We start from the raw sequence: 21020 nt of genomic DNA on the forward strand, positions 1-21020 counted from the left end.
ACACACCTCCCAGGGACCCGCCACACACGCGGTGACACACACCCATGTGACTACTACACGCCCGCGCGGCGGGTCACCGCGTCCCTGCGCTACACACCCAACCCCACCCCAACCCGCCGCTCTCCAGTCTCCCGGGGGAGCATCTCCGCGCAGTGGGGGGCCTGTCCCCGCGTCCACCCTCATCTTCGGCGTCTTCTCCCTGGGCTTCAGGTTGCCCCTCTGGAACTGGGAAAAGAGGGGGCATTTTGACTCCAGGACAGGGAGACAGCAGCTGAGGGCCAGCGAGCCTGGTGCTCCGAAGCTGGTGAGTAGGGGAGTAGGGGTGCTGGTGGCCACTTCTGCTGGTTACCCTTAGAACCCAGGGTTCTGAGAATGGCTGGGTTTGGGGCACCAGAATGGCCAAGGGATGGAGGAGGGGTGGGAGCAAGGGAGAGGGAGAAAATGAAAGAATGAGTGAGTCAGCCAAGGATGGAGCCCAAGTCAGAGAGAGAGAATGAAGGGAATGTGTGTGAGAGGGACGGAGATGCAGCCAGGGAGCTGGGGAGGGAGGAAGTGAGCCACAGAGCTGGTCCTTATGGACGGAAGGGTGCAGGGGTGGCGAGGACAGGGGCTCTGAACCTGGGGAGGAGGGAAGCAGGATGGTGGGGAGACGCTGGGAGAAGTGAGACCACAGGGAGTTGGGCAAACGTGCTGAATCCGTGTTTTGTGGCCCGACACGAGCTGCCTGGCCCCCAGGCTGTGGGAGCGATTAGCTTTAATTGCTCTTCCCTTTGTGGTTAAACATTGCGTGGGGGAAATTGCCAGATATGCCCTAGGCTACTGACAGCCCCGCTTGCCTGCTCCGCTCCCTGACACCTGTGCCCATCGTGTGTGCACGCATCGTCAGGTCAGGCATGAAGGAGAGCCACAGCCCCGCCTGCCCTGCCATCCTCTCTCTCTGCCACCCGGCGCCATGGGGGGCATCATCAATGTGTGTGCAGCCAACCCACCCGGGCTCCTCCCCACCAGCCTCTCTCCGCAGCAGGGAAGCTACTCCTTCCTAACAGAGTAGTAGCTCTGCGTGTGCAGATGGGGCTGCTGAGCCACAGAGCCCGGGAGTCCTACGCCTGCATGGCCACCACTGAATGGGATGGGATGGAAGCCCATTGAAGGGAAAGGGGGAAGAGACGGAGGGGTCAGGGAGAGGGAATGAACAAGGAAGAGACAACCAGATGAGGGGAGTGGGGCACGCGCCTCACCCCTCCTCACTGCCAGGTGGCCCTACTCTGCCCTGCCTGGTCCAATGCCAAGTAGCTCCTCATCTCCGGCTGGTCTTTCTCCTCTTAGACTGAGGGCCAATGGCTTCACACTGTCCCTGTGCCCAGGGGCGACCCATTTTGCTGCTTGAACTGGACACCGAGAGACCAGGTGTCCTGCCCCTGTCACTCCCAGGCTGGCTCTGGAGTCTTCGAGCCCTATTTTCCATTACAGGAATAAAGATACCCCCTCCACCACACACACACACACACACACACACACACACACAGGCTGAATGGAAGCTCAGGGAAGAAGTCAGTTGAGTAAGAGTATGATATTAGTGAAATAATTAGGGATGAACTACAGAACTGCTGGAATTTGGGGGCCAGATAAAATTTAAAATAGGAAGCCTGCACTCTCTCCACCTCTCTGCCTCTCCTCTCCCCCCACCCACCCCAGGACTGACAGATGAATGCCTACAAGCTGCCCCCCCCCCCCCTCACTGCAGGACCTCCTGGCCCCTCCCCTCAGCCTTAGACAGCTGCCCCAGATGTGAGGGAGAGGGGCGGCAGCTCCCAATCCTCAGGCCTTTTCCATTTATTGAGGATTTGGAAGCAAATGCTCGGGAGAGGGGAGAATCATGAATTAACGGCAGAATGCACAGAAAAGCTCCTGGTGCTGCCACCACCTCCACAGGTGGTCATCCCATGAGCCCATTTTGCTAAGCTTCTTAAGGTGCCCCCCAGGCCTGCTCCTTCCCCCCCACTGTCCATGGAGCACCTACCTGTCATGCTTCCAACTTGGCCCCTAAAAGGTCAGTATATACTATTCTTGCCCCTTCCCCTCCGCTTCAGTGTTCTAAGTTGGACAGACCTTTGACAGGGCTCCACCTGGGGCCAGCTTGGAAGGAGAGGGAGGGAGGAAGGAAGCAAGGAAGGAAGGAAGGTAGGTGTGAGCAGAGCACAGAATGATCGGGGAGGGGAGGGGCTGACTTCCTGGCAGCCTGGCCCCGGTTCCCGGTTCCTGGTTCCTGCCCTGGTATCCTGTCCCAAGAATGGCCTCGCCCAGGCTGCCTAGTGTTCCCTGGGCAGCCTCTGCCCTGCTCCAGACCTGGAGGGCTCCTCAGAGCCGGGAGGGCAGGAGGCCCCGTAGACCCTCAGGGATTCTGGGACTCGGTGAGGAAAGTGACATGGAGCGTGAAGGAGCCAAACTCCTGCAAAGCCCCAGCATGGCCACACCACCCCAGGGACAATTTTCAGCGAGACTTGCGAGCCATGTAAGGGGATTCCACCTTGCACCCCCAAACCATCCTGCTCTTGCCTCAGCTGGGATCTCTCCAGGGAGGGAGGCCACTCAGCTGCCTCTCCCTGCGCCTCAAGGAGCCTTACTCCTGCTTTGTCAGTCTGTTCTTACAACTCCCCACACACCCTCCCATCCAGTGGTGTCATTGTCCTGACAACTGAGGTGGGGGCACCCAGAACAGAGGTTGCCATGGTAACTGCTGAGCTGAGGCAGCAACCTTCTCCTGGACTGTGCTCCCTGCCCCCCTCCCCCATGATTCCTCGCTTGCAGCCTGTTCTTTCTCCCAACCCCAGCTCTTCCTCCATTCTGTGGGGCCCCCCTCACCCCTTCCTCTTTTCTCTGGATGTGAGCCTGTGGTTATCTTCCCTTACATATGCTCTCAGCTGCTTCAGTCACATCCACACACCCACTGCCTGCTCCCGAAACACATGCCCATACCCAGGGGTGGGCATCCGCAGTGGAACCTGGCACACACACACTTCCCCCTCCACTCAACATGCCACCCCACTTCTCTTTGTATCTGTTTCACTCTTAGAAAGCTCCTACCCACCCATGTGGGTGAGTATCTCACACATTAATCCCTTCCCTCCCACCTCCCTATAAATCTGTTTTAGATTCAAAGCCCCAAATCTTACCTCCTCCCAGGACACACACACACACACACACACACACACACACACACATGTTCCCACCAGATCTGTTTACAAACTTCTTCCATGTGAAAGCCAGGCAGGTGACCCTAAACCCTGTCCCACTTTGCCACTGGGGCAGGGTCGTCTTGGGGCTTCCTGCCTCCTTCCCAGGCCCATTCCTTTTCAGTCCTCACACCCCTGCCTCCATCATTGTTCTCATCCCTGGACTACTCCCTCCCCACCATCCCTTTTGCCCTAACATCCCTCCCCCCTGTTCTGCCCTCGGATTATCAGTGGAGGGGGCAGCTGGGCTCCAGTCTGCTGCTGTGACCTACATTTCAAGGCAGAGACGGTTCCTGGTGCTGACAGTCAGAGCGCATTGTTCCTGGCCCAGCCTGGCAGGGCCACTGCGGGGTCCTTCTGTCTGGTTGGACCTGGGTGTGTGAGTGAGTGTGCCTGGAAGTGCCTGTTTCTTGTGGGGGTGGTGCTGGCCCTGCTGCCTGGCTCATTGTGTATTTGTGTCACACTGCCTGCCACCAAGGGAGGCTTGTTCTGGTCCAAGTAGGGGGCTGGGAGTGGCGACTTCTGGTTCCATGCCCCTTACTATGCCATGCCTCTCTGCCTCAGTTTCCCTGCATATAGGCCAGAACTAAGGAACATAGGGGGTGTCAACCAGCCCCCTTTTACCTGCCACATTCCCAGCCCATTGTTGGTGTGATTTGTGGGTAGTCTGTCAAGTACAAGGTCATTTCGCAACTTGTCCCACTCTGATCTAGCCGCAGAGTGTTTGACATCATTTACTTTTAAAAATGCTTTACTTTTTTTAAAAATACATTTTATTGATTTTTTACAGAGAGGAAGGGAGAGGGATAGAGAGTTAGAAACATCGATGAAAGAGAAACATCGATCAGCTGCTTCCCACATACACTCTACTGGGGATGTGCCCGCAACCAAGGTACATGCCCTTGACTGGAATCGAACCTGGGACCCCTCAGTCCGCAGGCTGACGCTCTATCCACTGAGCCAAACTGGCCAGGGGTGCTTTACTTTTTCTGATAAAATATATACTCATTGTGTGTGTGGGGGGGGGGGGCACTTTTAAAACTCACTAGAGATTCCTATTTTATCAAATCCAGAAAGTTCAAGCTAAGGTCTGACCCGTCTTCTGTCTCAGCCGCAGTTCCTATCTTAGTGAGTAGGAGGGCCTTGATGGTTCTCTCCCTCCCACCCAGGGGTCTCCAGGAGAGGCGGGAAAGGCCTGGGGGAGATCTAGCCTGGCCCAGCCCCTTCTGAGAGGTCTTGCTGAAGGTAGTGCCAGTGGGATGTTGATGCAAACAGGAGTGGCAGCCCCCTTCCTGCCAGACTCTCCCAGTGATGCATCGAAACCCCTTCCCCGCCACCCAGCAGCCTGGGAACTGGCAGGGGGCCAGAGCCAGCCGCTTGGTATTCTTGGGCGCTGGGGCTGAAGGCACAGCACAAAGGCTAGGAGATGGCTGTATGGAGGACCAGCAGCAATCAAGGGGGAAAGCGGCCCACTGCTTCCCCCTCCCCGCCCCCACACCTTGAGCCCTAATGACTGAATACAAGGCTGAGCAGAGGGGCCAGGGGACCATTAGACCAAGCAACTAGGCATCCCTCCAAAATGAGTCATTCGTGGGGTGGTGGGAGTTGAGTGAGGGACCCCTTTGCTTCTGGGGAAAATTGGAAGCTGGAACACAAGACCAGCCAACTGCAGCCCCTTCTCACTTCTCTAGGCCACAGCAAGCCCATCCCTGTGGTCATTGTTTTAGAGTTGTTTTGTTGTGTGTTGTTGTTTTTTTATGGGTTGCAGGTGGGTGAGGTGATTCTGGGGGGACTTGGAGGCAGCTGGTGAGAAGCTCCAGAACAGGTTGCCATGGTAACCGCCTCCTCAGTCTGGGGAGCTGTTGCCAGGGTTACTGTTAGAAGGGTAAAATGAAGAGAAAAGATGGTGGGGGGAAGGCAGCGTAACTTCTCTCCAGGCTCCAGCCTGGTCCCTAGCTTCCAAATATCTTCCTGTCTGCTCCCCCTCCCTCTCTTTTCTCCTTCCAGCCCTGGCCCTCCCCAGCCTCCATGTTCTAGGCACTTGCCTGGTGGGGTGGAGGAGGGAGTGGGAAGTGCCAGTGAGTAAACCAGATTCCACACTTCGGGCTCAGCCTCCCTCCCTTTGTTCCTCCCAACCCCAGTCATGGCCGAGTACGGGACCCTCCTCCAGGACCTGACCAACAACATCACCCTGGAAGATCTGGAGCAGCTCAAGTCGGCCTGCAAGGAGGACATCCCCAGTGAGAAGAGTGAGGAGATCACCACGGGCAGCGCCTGGTTCAGCTTCCTGGAGAGCCACAACAAGCTGGACAAAGGTGGGGAGGGGCCCCAGGCCTCCTGCCAGCAGCTGTTCTGGGGCTCAGTTCATTCAGCAAATAGAAATGAGCTCCGAGCTCCTATACACACCGGGTGCTCCCCTCCGGCAAGGCAGGACAGAATTAAAATGCTCCAAGAGTGGAGGGGCTCTAGGGCCGTGGCCTTTACATTCTTCAGCATGTTCTTGTCGGTAAAAAACATTATTCAGAGAGTGCTATTCTATATAATACAATATTAAAACATAAGTTGAAAGGGATAAAATCCCAAGTTCTAAAATTTTATCCACTTTTTAAAATATATTTTTTAAATTAATTTCAGAGAGGAAGAGAGAGGGAGAGAGAAACATCAGTGATGAGAAAGAATCATTCATGGGCTGCCTCCTGCACACCCCCTACCGGGGATCGAGCCAGCAACCCAGGCATGTGCCCTTGACCCTTCAGTCCACAAACCATCGCTCTATCCACTGAGCCGAACCAGCTGGGCGGTTTTATCCACCTTCAGAGACCACAACTGTGGAGGGGCTTTAGGGAGCAATTGGTGTATAAAAATAACCCTGAAAGGCAAGTGGGATTTCAAAGGCGGAATCCAGAGGAGGGATGCTAGGCCAGGACCATCGTGCTGGAGGTGGGAGAGTAGCTGGTATGTTTGGAAAAGCAAGAAGCCCTGCTTTGCTTGCTGGGGCACAGAGTATGCGCAGAAGTGGCTGGAGGGTAAGTTAAGGCTGTGCTGTGAAGGGCCTTGAGTGACAGGGCATTTGATAGGTGAGGTGAGTGATCTGAGTTGGTGTAGCGGAGGGAGGCTGAGGAGGAGGTTCCATTTACTACCGCAGTGGTCAGCGGAGGAGCCAGGGAAAAGGCCTTAGAGCTGGCCAGGTCAGGGAAATCCTCCTCTGGTCATGGCTGTGCCTTCTCTCGTGGATAATTACCTTTTACTGGGCCCAGAAGTAGCCCTGGGTTGTCTAGATCCCACCCTCCAGTCCCACCTGTGCTATCAGGAAATGTTTTCTGAAGCTTGCTTGGAGGAAAAGTGGAAGCAGCTCAGGGTGGGTGGGGAGTATTTGGAAGCCAGTTAATTTTTCTCTCCCCGACGTCACATGTATTGAACCTAAATCCCTCATTCTAAATCCGTGATCTAGAACCATCACTGATGGATGCTCTGCTCTCCTTGGGAACAGTCATCTGTACTGCTCTTTGGCGCCTTAGCTTTCTTTTCTCGGCTTAGTGGCTCCTCCTCTTCTGTTGCCCCTCTGATACCCACTGTGAGCAACTCAGTCTTGGTTCCAGAGGCCTGATCTGGTAGAATGGGGGAGGCTGACCCGCACCCCCCCCCCCCCGCCACACACACACACACACACACACACACACACACACACAGCTTAGCTCTAACCCTCCGTTTCCTGCCTTGCTCCAGACAACCTCTCCTACATTGAGCACATCTTTGAGATCTCTCGCCGACCTGACCTACTCACTATGGTGGTTGACTACAGAACCCGTGTTCTGAAGATCTCTGAGGAGGATGAGCTGGACACCAAGCTAACCCGTATCCCCAGTGCCAAGAAGTACAAAGGTAAGAGGCCTTGCCCTTACTGTGCACTTGTGCCCTCTCCCGTGGTTGATCCCTGGAGTTGCTTGCACTCTGGGAGCATGAAGGCTGATGTTCAACGGGCCTGCCTGGTGTCTCCCATATCCCATCCCCGGACGTGTCCCTTTTTGCCCTCAGACATTATCCGGCAGCCCTCTGAGGAAGAGATCATCAAACTGGCTCCTCCACCGAAGAAAGCCTGAGCGAGGGGGAGGAAGAGGAGGAAGGTTGGACCTTCATAGGACCACTCCCTTCCCCCAGCCTCCAGGGGAGGGGGCAAAGGCACCCCCCACCCCCACAAATCTACCCACTTACTAACCTGGTCCTAACCCCCTTACTGTGTGCGTGTGTGTGTGTGTGCACACGCTCTGGCTGTCTGTCTACATGTCTAGCTCATCTAGCTCCTCTTCCTTGTGAGGGGCTGGGGGTCAGAGGCTGGGGTGGGGGGCTGAGTGTTCCCACTCTTGGGAAACTGCGTATAGAAATGGGCACATTCCTCCTATCCCCCCTTTCTCCGCTTTCCCACCACCTCTCGCAAGTGTGAGAGCAAAATGGACCTGCATGTTCCTACATTGAGGAGCCAAAGTGGGAGTGAGACACAGGAGATGCAGGCGGGAGGGAAGGTGAAGAGGCTACCCAAACTCCACCTGGGAGGGGCAGAGAAAAGCCCGAGTTCAGAGTTCGGTTTTACCCCACGCTGGACTGGCTGTGGAGTCCAGCTATTCCTCAGGTTGAGGGGCCTCGGTACCAGCAGGTCCCGTTGTGCTCCCCTCAGATGGGTATGAGCCAGGATTGAATGACAGGACCATGGATCCTTTCCTAGCCCCAAAGCAGAGCACCCAGCATTAGGTTCCCCCACCCATCTGCTCTGGAGAGACTGTGCTGGGAGAATGCCCCACTGAGCCTGAGCCGGGGCTGAGGGGCTCCTTCCCCTCCTTTATTCCTACTCAGACTGTTGCACATACTGACCCCGAGCCTCAGGAGGTTGGGGAACGAGATTCTTAACGTTTTCACTCCAATTCTGCCCCCACCTACAGAGTCCCAGAGTGGTTATGTAGGAAACTTTCCCTTTCCCTGGTCTAGAACACCCCAAGCCCGAAGTAAGGGAAGGAGTTAATGACAGTGTTTTCCTTGCACTGACCCCCAATTCAACCCAGGAAGGGACTTGGGAACCCCTCTCCCGCATCCTGGCGCCTTGGGCTTGTGAACACCTCCTCTCTAAATCACTACAAGTACAGTGACCCCGGCCTCCTGCCTGCCCTCCCCACCCTGACCGTGCTAACTGTGTGTACATATATATTCTACATATATGTATATTAAACCCACACTGCCATGTCTGCCCTTTCTTGTGGTGTCTAGCATTAACTTATTGTCTAGGCCAGAGTGGGGGTGGGAGGCGAATGCCACAATGAAGGGAGTGGCAGAGTCAAATTCCTACATAGTCAGAACAAAACTTATTTTTTAACTTTAAATTCACATGTAATCTCAAGAGACTAGAGAAAGTTTATGTTAGGAGCTTCTAGGATGTGGGAGCAAAACTTGAATGGGAGGGGTGGCTGTTGGAAGAGGGAAGAAGCCAGACTGGTTGGAGAGCACCTTCCACTCCTAGCCCAGCCCAGCCTGCCTGTCCCCTCTGGCCACTGCTGCGGACACCTGCCTTAACACATACACCTCGAGTACTCCAGTTTTGCCTTAAAGGACCTTCCCAAGTTCCCCAGCCCTGTCTGGCTTCTCCCTGAAGGAGAGAGAAAGACTTGTAGAATTGGGAAAGGGAAATGAGCATGAATTAATTGTCTTTCCAGTAAGGGTATATTATATGAGAGCAAGAGACCGAGAATGAGGATGAATGAGAATGAGTAGGAGCCTTCCTTTGAAGAGAGGAGAGGATGAGATAGGGAGAAGGCAGACAGGGTCGTTTCAGCAGTCTAGTAATTGCTCTGTAAGGCAAAATCATCTAAAAAGACTAACTGTCTCTTTCCTTCCCCCCCCCTCCCCCCCCCCTCTCTGTAATTGCTGTGAGACTGCTCATTCCTGTGCTCCTCTGTGTAGTGTGCACGGCCTTGTCCTAACCCTGGAATAAAGGTGATTGACTGAACTGTATCTGACTGATTCTAGAACTCAGATGAATGATCAGGATTTTGGAGTCTCTGAATGGCTGGTAAGGGAGGGAAAGCAGTATTTACCCCCAAATCCCTCACTGCAGCCTGGAACAGGCCAGGAAAACACCCCTAACAGTATCTCCCCTGCCCCATCTCCTAGGTATCACTGAGCTATGGGGCCTATTCCACCTACAACAGTCTCCAGTTGGGAGCCCAAGCACTGGAAACATGGATATTCCAGATTAGATTTCCTAAAGTGTAATAAGGCCAGGGCCAGGTACCTATATTGGAAGGAGCAAAAATAGCCCATCACAAGTGAATGGCCCACTACACACAGAGAGCCGTCCGGGGCGGGGGGCTTTACCAAGAGAAAATAGACAACCAATTCCGAGCGCATGGTTTTGTGCCCACTCCATCACCTCACCCATTAGCAACAGGAGCACAGATCACTGTCAGCACATAGTCCCAACCTCCGAAAGAAGAGCCGCTAGGAAAAGGGGCAGAAGGAAGGAGTATCGGGAATTCCACCCTTTTCCTCTTCCCTTCGTTCCTAGCCCGTTCTAATAGAATGTGACTGCCGCAGGATGCAGAATTCCTGGTTGAGGGTGCAAAGAAATAGCAGCAAAAGCATTTAAGGGCAAGAATTCAACTGGGACTTCCATATTCAGTGACCAGTGAGAAGAAAGGTGTCCAAGGCCCAGCCACCTTAATCAATCCTTAGATGAATGGCCTGTCCCTCCCAAGATAAGATGTGGATAAGGTATAAAGGAAAGCCCAGGCGGTCTTATCCTATATATATTCTTCCATTACTAGGAAGATTGCTGTTGTGGGGATTGATGGTATAAAGAATCAAGCAGCTAAAAAAAAAAAAGGCAACAACAGCTAAAGCGAAGAGTGTCTTCTGTCACACACGATCCTAGGAGAGACCGTCTGCAGTGGCAGGACCTTTTCTGAAATCAAAGTTCAGTCAAGTTTTAAGGATGAGCCAGTCTCTGGTTGGAAGAGCCATCCTGGGAACCCCCGACAAGAGAGGTAGGAGACCTGAGGCAAAGAGCTGAAAGCAATTTCCTGTTTCCCCAACCCCGAAACAATGGAAGCAGGAAACAATGGAAGCAGGGAACGGAAAAATTGAGAGTCCTTCCATTCTTGAGCCTCTCACAACCCAAGGGGTTAGCCCCAATCTCTAATGGCCAAACAAGAGGAGGCTACCCCCTCCACACCATTACTCTCCATCACTCTCTCCTGTGAGCCCCTTTATTGCCATCACAGAGAATAGGTAGGTATTTCAACTTGAACAATAATGTTAACATGATACATTCAGATTTGACTTGCTTTTTAATATATTTATAATAGATATAAAATTAGGCTTCTAACAGTGATAGGGACAGGGAGATTGCTGCCACCAAACAACTTTTTTTTAAAGTAACAGAAGAGGTAACATCCTTCCTATTCTTCCTCCACTTCTGCTCCTCTTCCCACTTCCCACCAACCTCCCTCACCAGATATTAGGGGGTGATGGGATGAAGAGAAGAGAGTAAGGGATACATAATCAAGTGCAAAACACTGTGAAAAGTAGAGAGGATGGATGGGTGGGAAGGAAAGGGAAGGAAAGTGAAGAGTGTGGATGGTAAGGGCTCTAAGGACTTCCCAGAAAAACAGGATCTTGGGGGGGGGGGGAAGGGGGGGATAATGTAACTGTCATAGATTTTTTAACAATAAAGGAAAAAAAGGTCAAAAACCTAAACCAAAGAGAGAGTGGAACTCTACCACCCCCACTCTGGCTCCTTGGTACTGAACAGCCAGTTATATCCCCAAACCCCCACCCAAGAAACAAGGGAGATTAAAGAAAAGGAAACCCCACTCCTTATCCCAAACCAGGTAACAAAATAGGCTCCCTTTCCTACTCCCCCAAAAGGCTTTGGGGAGAGGCCATTTCTACCAAGTCCTATGCATCTTTCCATGGAACCCCTTCCAGGGCTCAACCCCACTCCTAGGTACTCTGTAGGTTCACTCCTCTCTGGTTTGTCCTCCTGGGATTCTTTCTTTTATCTAAAGCAAAAAGTCCAAAGTGCGTTTCAGCTGAATGTAAGGACAGGAAAGGGCTCCCAGGCAGGATCAGGTTGGCAGCCCCAGCCCGCCCCTCCTGGGTACGAGGCCTCAGGACGGCATGCACTGCACCCGGTCAGGGCCCTCCTCCTCGTCCGATGTATCTGAGGAACTGGGAGACTCATCAGAGTCTGCATCTGTGGCCCCGACCCCAGGATCTCGCCAGCGCTGTAGAATGGGAAAGGCTTGTCAGTAACTTCCCTGAACGACAAACCTGTTAGATCTTAGCTATATAATTCAGATACTCTAGGCCAGGGGTCAGCAGAATTTTTCTTAAAGGGCCAGACAGTAAGTATTTTAGACTCTTAGGCCATATAGCTGTTATAACTATGCAACTCTGCTGTTGTAGTGTGCAAGTACATAAATGAATACATAAATGAATGGGTATAGCTGTGTTCCAATAAAACTTTATTTACAAAAGCAGGCAATAAGCCAAATGCCATAGTTTACCCTACCCTAGGCCTCTTCTGGCATGAGAAGAAAAACAGAAGGGTCTCCCTGAGACTTATTCCTTCTCAACTCCTTCCCCACCCTCATGACCTTGTCTTTTTGAAGACATCACTGTGCATGAATGGCAATGGAGAACAAAAAGCAGATGCCACCCATTTTTGCCAGTGGCTCTCCCAAGGCCACGGCAGGGCTCTGATGGGAATGCGGGACAATGAATAGAAGCCCAACCAAGACCACCCGGTTCCTCTTTAAAGCAGCGAGGAAGTGTGCACTAGAACCTGGGAGCTCCCTTCCCACTCCAGCTTACCCGGTGATGGCGTCTCTGTCTCAGGTGATGCATGAGGAACCAGAGCATGTGGCTATCAAACAGGTCAGTGTGGTGCAAGCTATCTTCATCCCGTTCCCGCTTGTTCTTCTTAATCACCTGGAGCAAAAAAGGGTTAGGGACATGGGAGTATGTAATGAATGGGGACCCTGGACCTGATCAGAAAAGGCTGGTGTTTTAGCCAATAAAGACTTCCCTTAGAGCTGTGAAGCTGAAGTGGAGCTAGATTAGATTAGGAAAGGGTGCCCAGGTCCATCCACTGACAAGGTGGAGACTTTAAATAGAATGATTCTTCCTAAAAAATGTCCCCTGCCCCCACTCTAGCACGAGCCAGAGGCACTTCAAAGCTTCGCGCCAGACTGGGACTGTTCCTAGAGAGGCAGGGACAGGCGTGCGGGGGAGAGGGGTTAGAGCAGTGCTTTTGAATAACTGGGCAGAAATTATCCCTTCCTATGACAACGAAGAACTTTTGCAGTCAGCTACTTACATCCTTTAGCCCTATAAGCTCAGTAGAAGCTTCAGCTGTGGGTGCCCAGATCTTGACATCATGGTCCAGGCCGCTGGTTGCCAGCACAGGCAAGTGAGGGTGGGGCTCAAGACAGTTTACCTAGTCAGGAGGAGAGGAAAGTTCAGGCTCAGGGGTATGGAGGAATATGGTTTCAAAACCACTACTCACCTTGAGCCAAATCACTACCCCTGAGCAGAGCTGAGCAGCTACTGGAAAGGCAGGCTCACCCATTATGAGGCTAAGCCAGAGCCCTGGAGGTGGAAGAAACTCTGGCCCAGACTGGGTTAAAAGACCAGGCCCATTTCTCATTTCCTATGTATAGGCAGGGGTGGCCTCATCCCCAGAAATAGCCCTAGAGGTGGGCAAGTGACTGGCCACGCTTAATGCTGGCTTCAAAAAAAGGCAATGAGGTCCAGATAATTTCATTCACTACACATTCCACAGCTCCAACTCACCCAAGACTGGAAAAAACCATCTCAGGGGCTTTCACCAAGTGGCAAACAAATTTAAAAACAATGAAGAAAGCAGCAGAGAACAGTCAAAGATGTGGCACCGTTTACTCGAACTGGAGGAAGGCATAGGCAGGAAGAGGCTGAGGTGGGGAGTGGTGGGGTAATGGAGGTACATTCATGTCTGCTTGGGAACCCTGCACATTTCAGGGGACAGCATCCTGATACCTGCCCTAAAAACACAGGAGGGCTAGCTCTAGGGTGGCCGAGGATACCAGAGCAGCTTCTTAGGGCAGCCATAGCCTCAATCTCAACCACCCTCTAGTTGTACTCACTGAGCAGGAGAAATAAACTAGGGCAGGCAGACAGGCCTCTGGCTTAGGCAGCTTCCTCCTGTCCAAGGCCCCCCCGCCCCCCTTGCCCCCTGCTGTCTGACTTGGAAACTTCAGCCTTCCGAACGGCAGGGCAGCTCCCATGCCCATTAGAAGTGCTGGTGCAGATGTAGCTGCTAAAACATTTTCGGCCTTTTAGTCAGGTGTAGACAGGAAAGGCACCAAGAATGAAGAAGGTGTGTGTGGTCCTAGCCATGACTCCTCTCACCCCACCCAGCCTTGCAGCCACCCTACAGTCCAAGAAGTCAACCCCTGGCAAAAAGTCTCTCTGTTCTCTGGACCAACCTCCTCTGCCTCGTCTGACCTTGCAGAACAGATGAGGGTAAGCTGGGGCCAGCATGGAAAATAAAACTGACACACAGACTTCTAATCTTCTTTTGTTTTATATTTACAAATAAACAAAATGCTCAGTAAAGAGCCTAAGAGTAAAGTAGAAACCCATTTCCCTTCTCTGCACTCCGTGTATCAGCACACTGCACTTTATATTTGGGCTCCTTCAGCTAGTGTGTAAGAGGTTCCAGCATCTAGAACATGAGGAGGCACTAGACAGAAACTCCAATGCCCAGGAACATTACCAAAAGCTAAATGACAGCTTATACACAAACCTTGAATTCACTGATCTTACCTTGTAAGTCCCTCTACTCTGACCTGGCTCTGCTTGAACAAGTCAGTAAATTTAAAAAGCACAGGGTTCTCGAGAAATTCCTTGGAACTTAAGACTAAGGACAAAGCCAATGGCAAAAGAAATAACAGATAAATTACACTACAGTACTCAAGCTGGAGCCTGCTGAAGGAGCCAATAGTTTCTGGACCAGGATACCTGAGCACTTCACCAGACCTTGCCTGAATGCCAAGACTTATCTGGTCAATAATGCCTGAGCAGAGAAAGGAGCTCTGGCCTTAGTTGTCCTTTGACATCACCCCCAACCCTTGTCCCTGAATGGGAACAAAGCAAGGACTAGAGTTTGAGGCAAAAACAGAGTCAAGAGACCTAGGCAAACGTGGACGATCATTTCTAAGATCCCTTCTGGTTCTAATATTCTACTTGACAATACAGACCTGCTATCAGTCTGCATTGAGGCTGGTGCCTGGTGATCCCACTGCTGGGAGTTTAAGACAAAACAAAAACAAAAACAGAGAAAGCCAAGTGAGAACCATATGAATCATTCAGCTTGCAGAGGTGAGAATAAGCCAGGAAACACACTGTAGGTCTAGTCCCTCACATGACCACCCAAACACAAGCAATTACCCTCTTCATCTGGGCACCTAGATTAATCATCAAACCCTAAGAGTGGCTGAGCTGAAAGCAAATTGGCCTGAGAAGTGATTTTGGAGAATAGACAAGCGCAGCTCTGCATCTCTGGAACGGAATTCAAGACAACAATTTATAATCAAGAAAGGATTCACTGGCTCCTTTTGACTTCCTTCTGACTACATGCCTGTTATAGAATTCTCATTAAGACTGGGTTTGTTCATTGCAGATGATAGATGAGGACTTAAGAGTAGAAAATAAAGCAGGCGGCCTAGCAGGTTTGGCTCAGTGGATGGAGCGCCGACCTGGGGACTGAAGGGTCCCGGGTTCGATTCCAGTCAAGGGCACATGCCTGGGTTGCGAGCTCAATTCCCAGTGGGGGGGCATGCAGGAAACAGCCAATCGATGATTTTCTCATCACTGATGTTTCTATCTCTCTCTCCCTCTCCCTTCCTCTCTGAAATCAATAAAAATATATTTTTAAAAAATAAAGAAAATGAAGCAGGCAACACACACTCCTTCAAGTTCTAGATTCCTCTTCATTTATACTCAGGCCATAGAAGTCTTGAATATCTACTGGTTCTAGGTCCAAAAAACTTACAGGAAACCAGAAAAAAATCTCAAATAGCCTCACACCAGGGCAAGAAACACACAGAGGAATGGGGTCCCGATTGCAAGAAACTATTCTAAATTATAACACCACTCTCTGGGTAAACCTCATCAAAGGATGGCTGGGCTCTTTGCAGCTCTCCACAGCTCAGAAGGATGAAAAGGAAGAGAGACTAAGCTGACCAGTCATTCCTTAGAGGCTCTTAACCAGACTATCTTGGGTAACCAGTATAATGTAGTCTCCCAAACAGTCTCGCTCATATCTTCTGCAGTCCAAAAACCTTACAACAGAAAGCTATTCAACTTCTTTGTGACTCTGGGTCTTAAAAAAGAAAAAAGAAAAAAAAATATATGGTTAGCCAGATACATCTTAAGCTGACCATGCTTCACTCCCCAACTCAGGATCCTCATGCTTCCTTTGTGCCCTATCTCTATGGAGGTTGTCTGGAGAAGTCAAAGGACAAGCAGACTGATGTGATCATGGTTTATAAAGCATGCTGCCCAGTCATTATTTTAAAAAAAATTGTTTTGACCATATTTGTTCTCTCACATATGTTGTGTGTTTGTAGCCATTTGAATATAAGCATGACACTTCACACTTAAATACTTAATATGTATCTCCTAAGTACAAGGATATTATAAATAGAATGCTATCACCACATCAAATAAATTTAACATTGAATGTTATTTATCTAATACACAGACCTTTTTTCTGATTTTCCCAATTATCTGAAAAATGCTCCTTCCAACTTATATCCACTGATCCAGAATCTAGCTAAGATCACTACTTAGCTCCTGGTAAGGGATGAGACATGGAGACCTCTTTGACATTATATAGGATGGTACCCACTCAACTTTCATGCTTTCCTTTTGCAAAAGGTCCATGCCTAGAGATACCTCACTCAGGCCAGAGGTTCTTCCCTAAGATCCATTTCTTTTTTCAATAAGCCATGTCTTACAGGGGCAAAAGATAGGAAAAGGAAGAAAATATCCTATCGAAATCTCAGCTCTCCCAGACCACACTGTCTTTTAGCTGGCCGGCCCTCTAAGACATGGTATCATGTCGTCACAGTGAGAATTCAGAGGCCCTGCCAAAACCTACCTTAATGACTGGAGAGAGTAGGGAGCCAGCCCACCAGCACAACATACTCACCACGCCTCCCTTGTCCCCCTCCATGAACTGAATGATCTGGCAGGATGATTTCTCCCAGAGGAAGATATGCCCGCAGTCACTACCGCTCACCACAAACTCACTCTTGGGGCCATAGAAATTGACGCCTTTAACTGAAATGATAAATGAGGGAATAAACCACATGACGGTTGGCATCAGGCCTATACAGATTTACCTCAGAAGGAATTTAGTCAGTCACAAACTCCAAAACAGCTAAGAGCCAAAGAGTGCCTTTCATTTTCACAGAACTGTCAAGGGAATACATATGTATAATAGTCATAACAAGAATCATACCAGTCCCTGAGACTATTTCTATTGTCCCAAAGAGACCCAAGGGCTGAGGAGTTGGCAGTCCCTAGCAATAGTCTAAGTCTCATCATTCCACACCCTTTCAAGCAACCACAGGCCTCACTAATGCCTTACTGTCCCAATCTGAATCACCCCAGCTCTGCCTACTCCTAGACAGCTCTGTCCTAGGCCCTAGGATTTTCTTGGGATGTATACTTCATTGGTACCTTGTCAACACTTCCTTTCATCAGCTGACCTGAGACTGATGGAGGCACACATCACCACTGCCTAAAGCGGCATCTAACTGTGCTCGTTACCAAGCCTCTGCACAACGGGGCTCCATTCTCTCGAGTTAGTGAAAGAAGCCAGGAGTCCCAACTATGACGCCAGTCTTTACCAGAAATGGGACTAGCCCTCCCTCTGTCTGGCCATGGACTAAGATCCAAGTACAGGTTTTCCCTCTCTTCTCACCAGCTCAAGAGAAAGAGGAAAACTAACTGCTCTCTCCAAATCAAAATTATGACAGATATCTGTTAGGCATGGTAACAATAACGAAGAGCAGTGATTCCCCAATTTTCCTGTACATTAGAATCATGTAAAGGGCTTTTAACATCCCAATCGGGTCACATCCCTTACCAATTGCATCAGAATGCCTGGGGTTGGGAGCCAGGCACCGGTATTTTTAAAAGACTATCACATGACTCCACTGTGTAGCGAAGAACAAGACAGAACAAAAAAGGACAAACTCCATTACAAACTTGGGCGAGGTACTACACCATTCCTCCTCCTCTGCCTCATTCAAAAGAATCACTTCCTCCTCCTCCTCTCAGAAGTACAGAGTCACCCTCTTTTAGGCAATCCAGTACCACTGACTGAGGAGGGCTTTCCCAGACTTCCTTAACAAGCCTTTGAATCCTGAGGTTAACTGAAACCATAAGAAAAATAGTCCAGTCTCCTTATGCTCAAACCAAATAATTGCAGCGATGAGAGATGCCCCCAAAGTAGGCCCACGACAACTCCAGCCCAATTAGGGATCCCCTCCCACAGCCCTCAGTGGCAGGCAGTCTACTCCTGTAGGTAGTTCCTATTTGCATAACCCGAATGAGACACTGGTTCTCCAAGCCAGCAGACTTGGCTACAAAAACCTAGAAAGACAGCCTCACCTGTGGCGTTATTTCTGTGGCCCTTATATCTCTTAACATACTGGGCCCCATCACTGTGAGAGGAGTTGAAGAGATAAATGTCTTCATCGTTGTAACTGGCCAGGAGCTCTGCCAAGAACAAGCACACAGCAGTGAAGGCAAAGGCTGAAAAAAAAGTTGGGATTGGGAGCTGGGGGTAGGGGTGGGGCTTCTTGCCAGTAGTGCCCCCTCCTAACACCCATGTATATTAACACCCATCTTACTCAGTTGGAACAGCAGGCAAGTCAGCTGTCTCAAGCAGACTAGGAACACGCTGCCACACAGGGGTAGCAGAATGCTCAAGATCACACCCATTAACTCAGGAACAAGTCAAGGCTTAAGCACCTGCTCAGGCATGTGGTCTGGACTTCAGGACAGGCCCTGTCAAATCTCATCTGCAGCATTCCACAAGTGTACCTGGCATCTCCAAGGGTCATCTGCTGCATCCTCCCACTGTGTGCTCACCATCAGCAACTACTTGGAGCTCTAGCACAGTGGTGAGCACTACAGGGCACATGCCTCATTGTTCAGCAGCTTCCTAGACAGAGGGGGCATGCCAGCCTAGGAGCTGGGCCCTGCTCACGTACCTGTGCCGTCGTGGCTGTACACAAGACAGGTGATGTTTGCTTTGGACTCACTGTTCACCTGCAATAAGGAGCAGATACTGACTGATGCCCTACCCCCACCCCCCATTTGTTATACCATCTTCAGGAAAAAGGTTTTCCTTCAAACTCCCCTAATGTTCTCCCAGAGATTGAGAGAAAGAGACAGAGAGAGGACTACAACCGATGAGATGTAACCATCTCTGGGGGAGAGGGCTTTCTGTTGGCTATCTTCTGTGTGCTAGCCACTTTATATATTCGTTGTCTCATTGAGCCTTACCATCATGGCACAAGGCATTTACGTCTATGTTGTCAGTACGAAAACTGACCAACAGAGGTGAGGTGACTGCCCAAGATCACAAGCTGGTAAGTGGTGGAGCCAGGATTCAAATCCAGGTGTCTGATTCAAAAGTCCAAGCTCTTCTCACTATACCAATAAGTTTGGGAGTAGCCTTGGGGTCGAGTCAGGGAAGCCTAGAGCCACTGGCCCTTCATGACTCTTACCAGGTGATGAGGACAGAATTTCTTGAGTACTCCATTGTTTTCATTCTCATCAATTTTCCTCTGGTCATAAATCCTATGGTGGGAGAAGCAATGAAAATGTCAAAAACTTACTCTCTCCTTCCTTCATTCCCATCAAGCACCAAACTATCTTCACCTTCCCTAATCTCTCCAATTCAAACTTGAATCATTCAGTCAAATGTTTATGAGACATATCATGTCCCAAGTATTATGCTAGGTGCTGAAAATACAGTAAAGAACAAGACAGCCCTAGCCGGTTTGGCTCCGTGGATAGAGCGTTGGCCTGTGGACTGAAGGGTCCAGGTTTGATTCAGATCAGGGGCACATGCCTGGGTTGAGGGCTTGATCCCCATTGGCAGGGAGGGAGGTGATGATTTTCTCTCATCATTGATGTTTCTGCCTCTCTCTCCCTCTCCCTTCCTCTCTGAAATCAATAAAAAATATACTTAAAACACACACACACACACACACACACACACACACACACACACACACACACATGCTCCAATGTCCACACCCATCATTCTCCTTCAATCTCAGAGCCTCCACAGCTGCTCTTAATCTCGTTCCTCCAATAACTTTGGTGATTACTCCATTCTTAGCCTCTTCCTCATCACTGTCTGTCCATTTTCTAAAAATTCTCCTTCTACTGATTGTCCTTTCCTTGGAGTCAAATTATGAAAAGAGTAATCTACATTCAATATTTTCACTTCCTCACATCCTATTCACTTCTCAAACCATTCCCACCTAGCTTTGGCCCTCAACTCACCACTGAGCTCCTCTGGCTAAAGTCATCAGTAACCAAATTGCCAATGCCAACCAGGTACTTTTCAGGCCTTTCTCTCTTGTCCTGACATGTTCATTACTCCTTCACCTAAAATACGTTCTTTCCTTGATGTCCAACCACTCCTCAATGTTGTTCATGGGCCTGTCTTTCTTTGTCTATCCCTTAAATATTGACCTTCCACAGAGGTTTAGTCTTAAGTTCTCCTGACTCTATATAAGGAAATTTTAACCTAGCATCTTAGTAGTATGTGAACGTCCAGAAACTGTACTTGTGTTTATTTTCCTGGGAGAAGGGATCATAGTTCTCTGTATATTCTCAAAGAGACCAGAGATTCAAAGGAAGGTGGGGGAGAGAAGTCTGATCAATACTTTCCATTAATGATCAAATTCCATTATCAATGCTTTCACTACCTTCTACGAACACGTCTCATAAACCTGAATCTCCAACCCAAACTTATTCTGAGATACAGATTTATATCTATGTCCCAACTGAAGTTACAGTGAGATGCCCACGAGTAAACTCATTCTTTCTTCTAAAATTAAACTCATTCTAAACTTACCCTTTCCCCTAAATCTCTGTTAATGGCATTATCCTGAATTTAAGTGACCAAGCTAGAAATCAAGTACTTTCTCTCATATAGAACTAATTTCCTTCCTGTCAATTAGATTCCCTGGGTGAATTTCTTGACTATATCTACTTTCTCCACCCTTAATCAAATTTTGCCTACGTGATATGTAGAATCCTTCTAAACCAATTTCCTTGCTTATACTGTCTCCAGTTTGGAATTATGTCTAAAATGCAAAATTTTATATAAATTTCCTGCTTAATTATCTTTAGTGGTTTTGTGCTTTCTACTAAAAAAAAGTCTAAACTCCTTAGTATGGCTGCCTACTACTTCTCAAAGATCCCATACATTATACAAAACAACAAATAAAGATGACGCTTCCTTGAACATACCATGTCACATCTTGTTATCTCTAAACATACTGTCCTCTCTACCTGAAATACTAATTCCCCATTTGTCTTTAATGCTTCCTCAGTGGAATGGTTTTTACTACATTTAAGGAGTCTGATCTGAGTTCAAATACTAACTCTGCCACTTACTAGATGAGTAATACTGGGTATATTAGTTCATATTTGTAATCCTTA

At 49.7% G+C, this 21020-nt stretch overlaps 2 protein-coding genes across 5 annotated transcripts in view; one reads left to right on the forward strand and one right to left on the reverse strand.

Annotated features, from left to right (window-relative positions):
• Nucleotides 1-184: 184 nt before the first annotated feature.
• Nucleotides 185-9230, forward strand: PEA15 (proliferation and apoptosis adaptor protein 15). Its single transcript, XM_006096904.3, has 4 exons — nt 185-304; nt 5375-5548; nt 6960-7115; nt 7269-9230. Exons 2-4 carry the CDS (start codon nt 5377-5379, stop codon nt 7331-7333), a joined length of 393 nt encoding a protein of 130 aa, XP_006096966.1. The 5' UTR covers nt 185-304; nt 5375-5376; the 3' UTR covers nt 7334-9230.
• Nucleotides 9231-10545: 1315 nt separating this feature from the next.
• DCAF8 (DDB1 and CUL4 associated factor 8) overlaps nt 10546-21020 on the reverse strand; it is a 44779-nt gene continuing 34304 nt past the window's right edge. For 3 of the 4 annotated variants that reach the window (XM_006096905.3, XM_023760680.1, XM_014462792.2), the window contains exons 8-14: nt 19067-19139; nt 18548-18605; nt 17943-18050; nt 16474-16604; nt 12598-12717; nt 12093-12209; nt 10546-11503 (exon numbers count right to left, since the gene is read on the reverse strand). In XM_006096905.3, the coding sequence (XP_006096967.1) occupies nt 11387-11503; nt 12093-12209; nt 12598-12717; nt 16474-16604; nt 17943-18050; nt 18548-18605; nt 19067-19139 (724 nt within the window). In that variant the 3' untranslated portion in view covers nt 10546-11386. The remainder of the gene's footprint in view (nt 11504-12092; nt 12210-12597; nt 12718-16473; nt 16605-17942; nt 18051-18547; nt 18606-19066; nt 19140-21020) is intronic. The other variant, XM_023760681.1, reaches the window with a different exon arrangement.

This window comes from Myotis lucifugus, unplaced genomic scaffold (genome assembly GCF_000147115.1).
Source record: "Myotis lucifugus unplaced genomic scaffold, Myoluc2.0 scaffold_190, whole genome shotgun sequence".
Lineage (NCBI taxonomy): Eukaryota > Metazoa > Chordata > Mammalia > Chiroptera > Vespertilionidae > Myotis > Myotis lucifugus.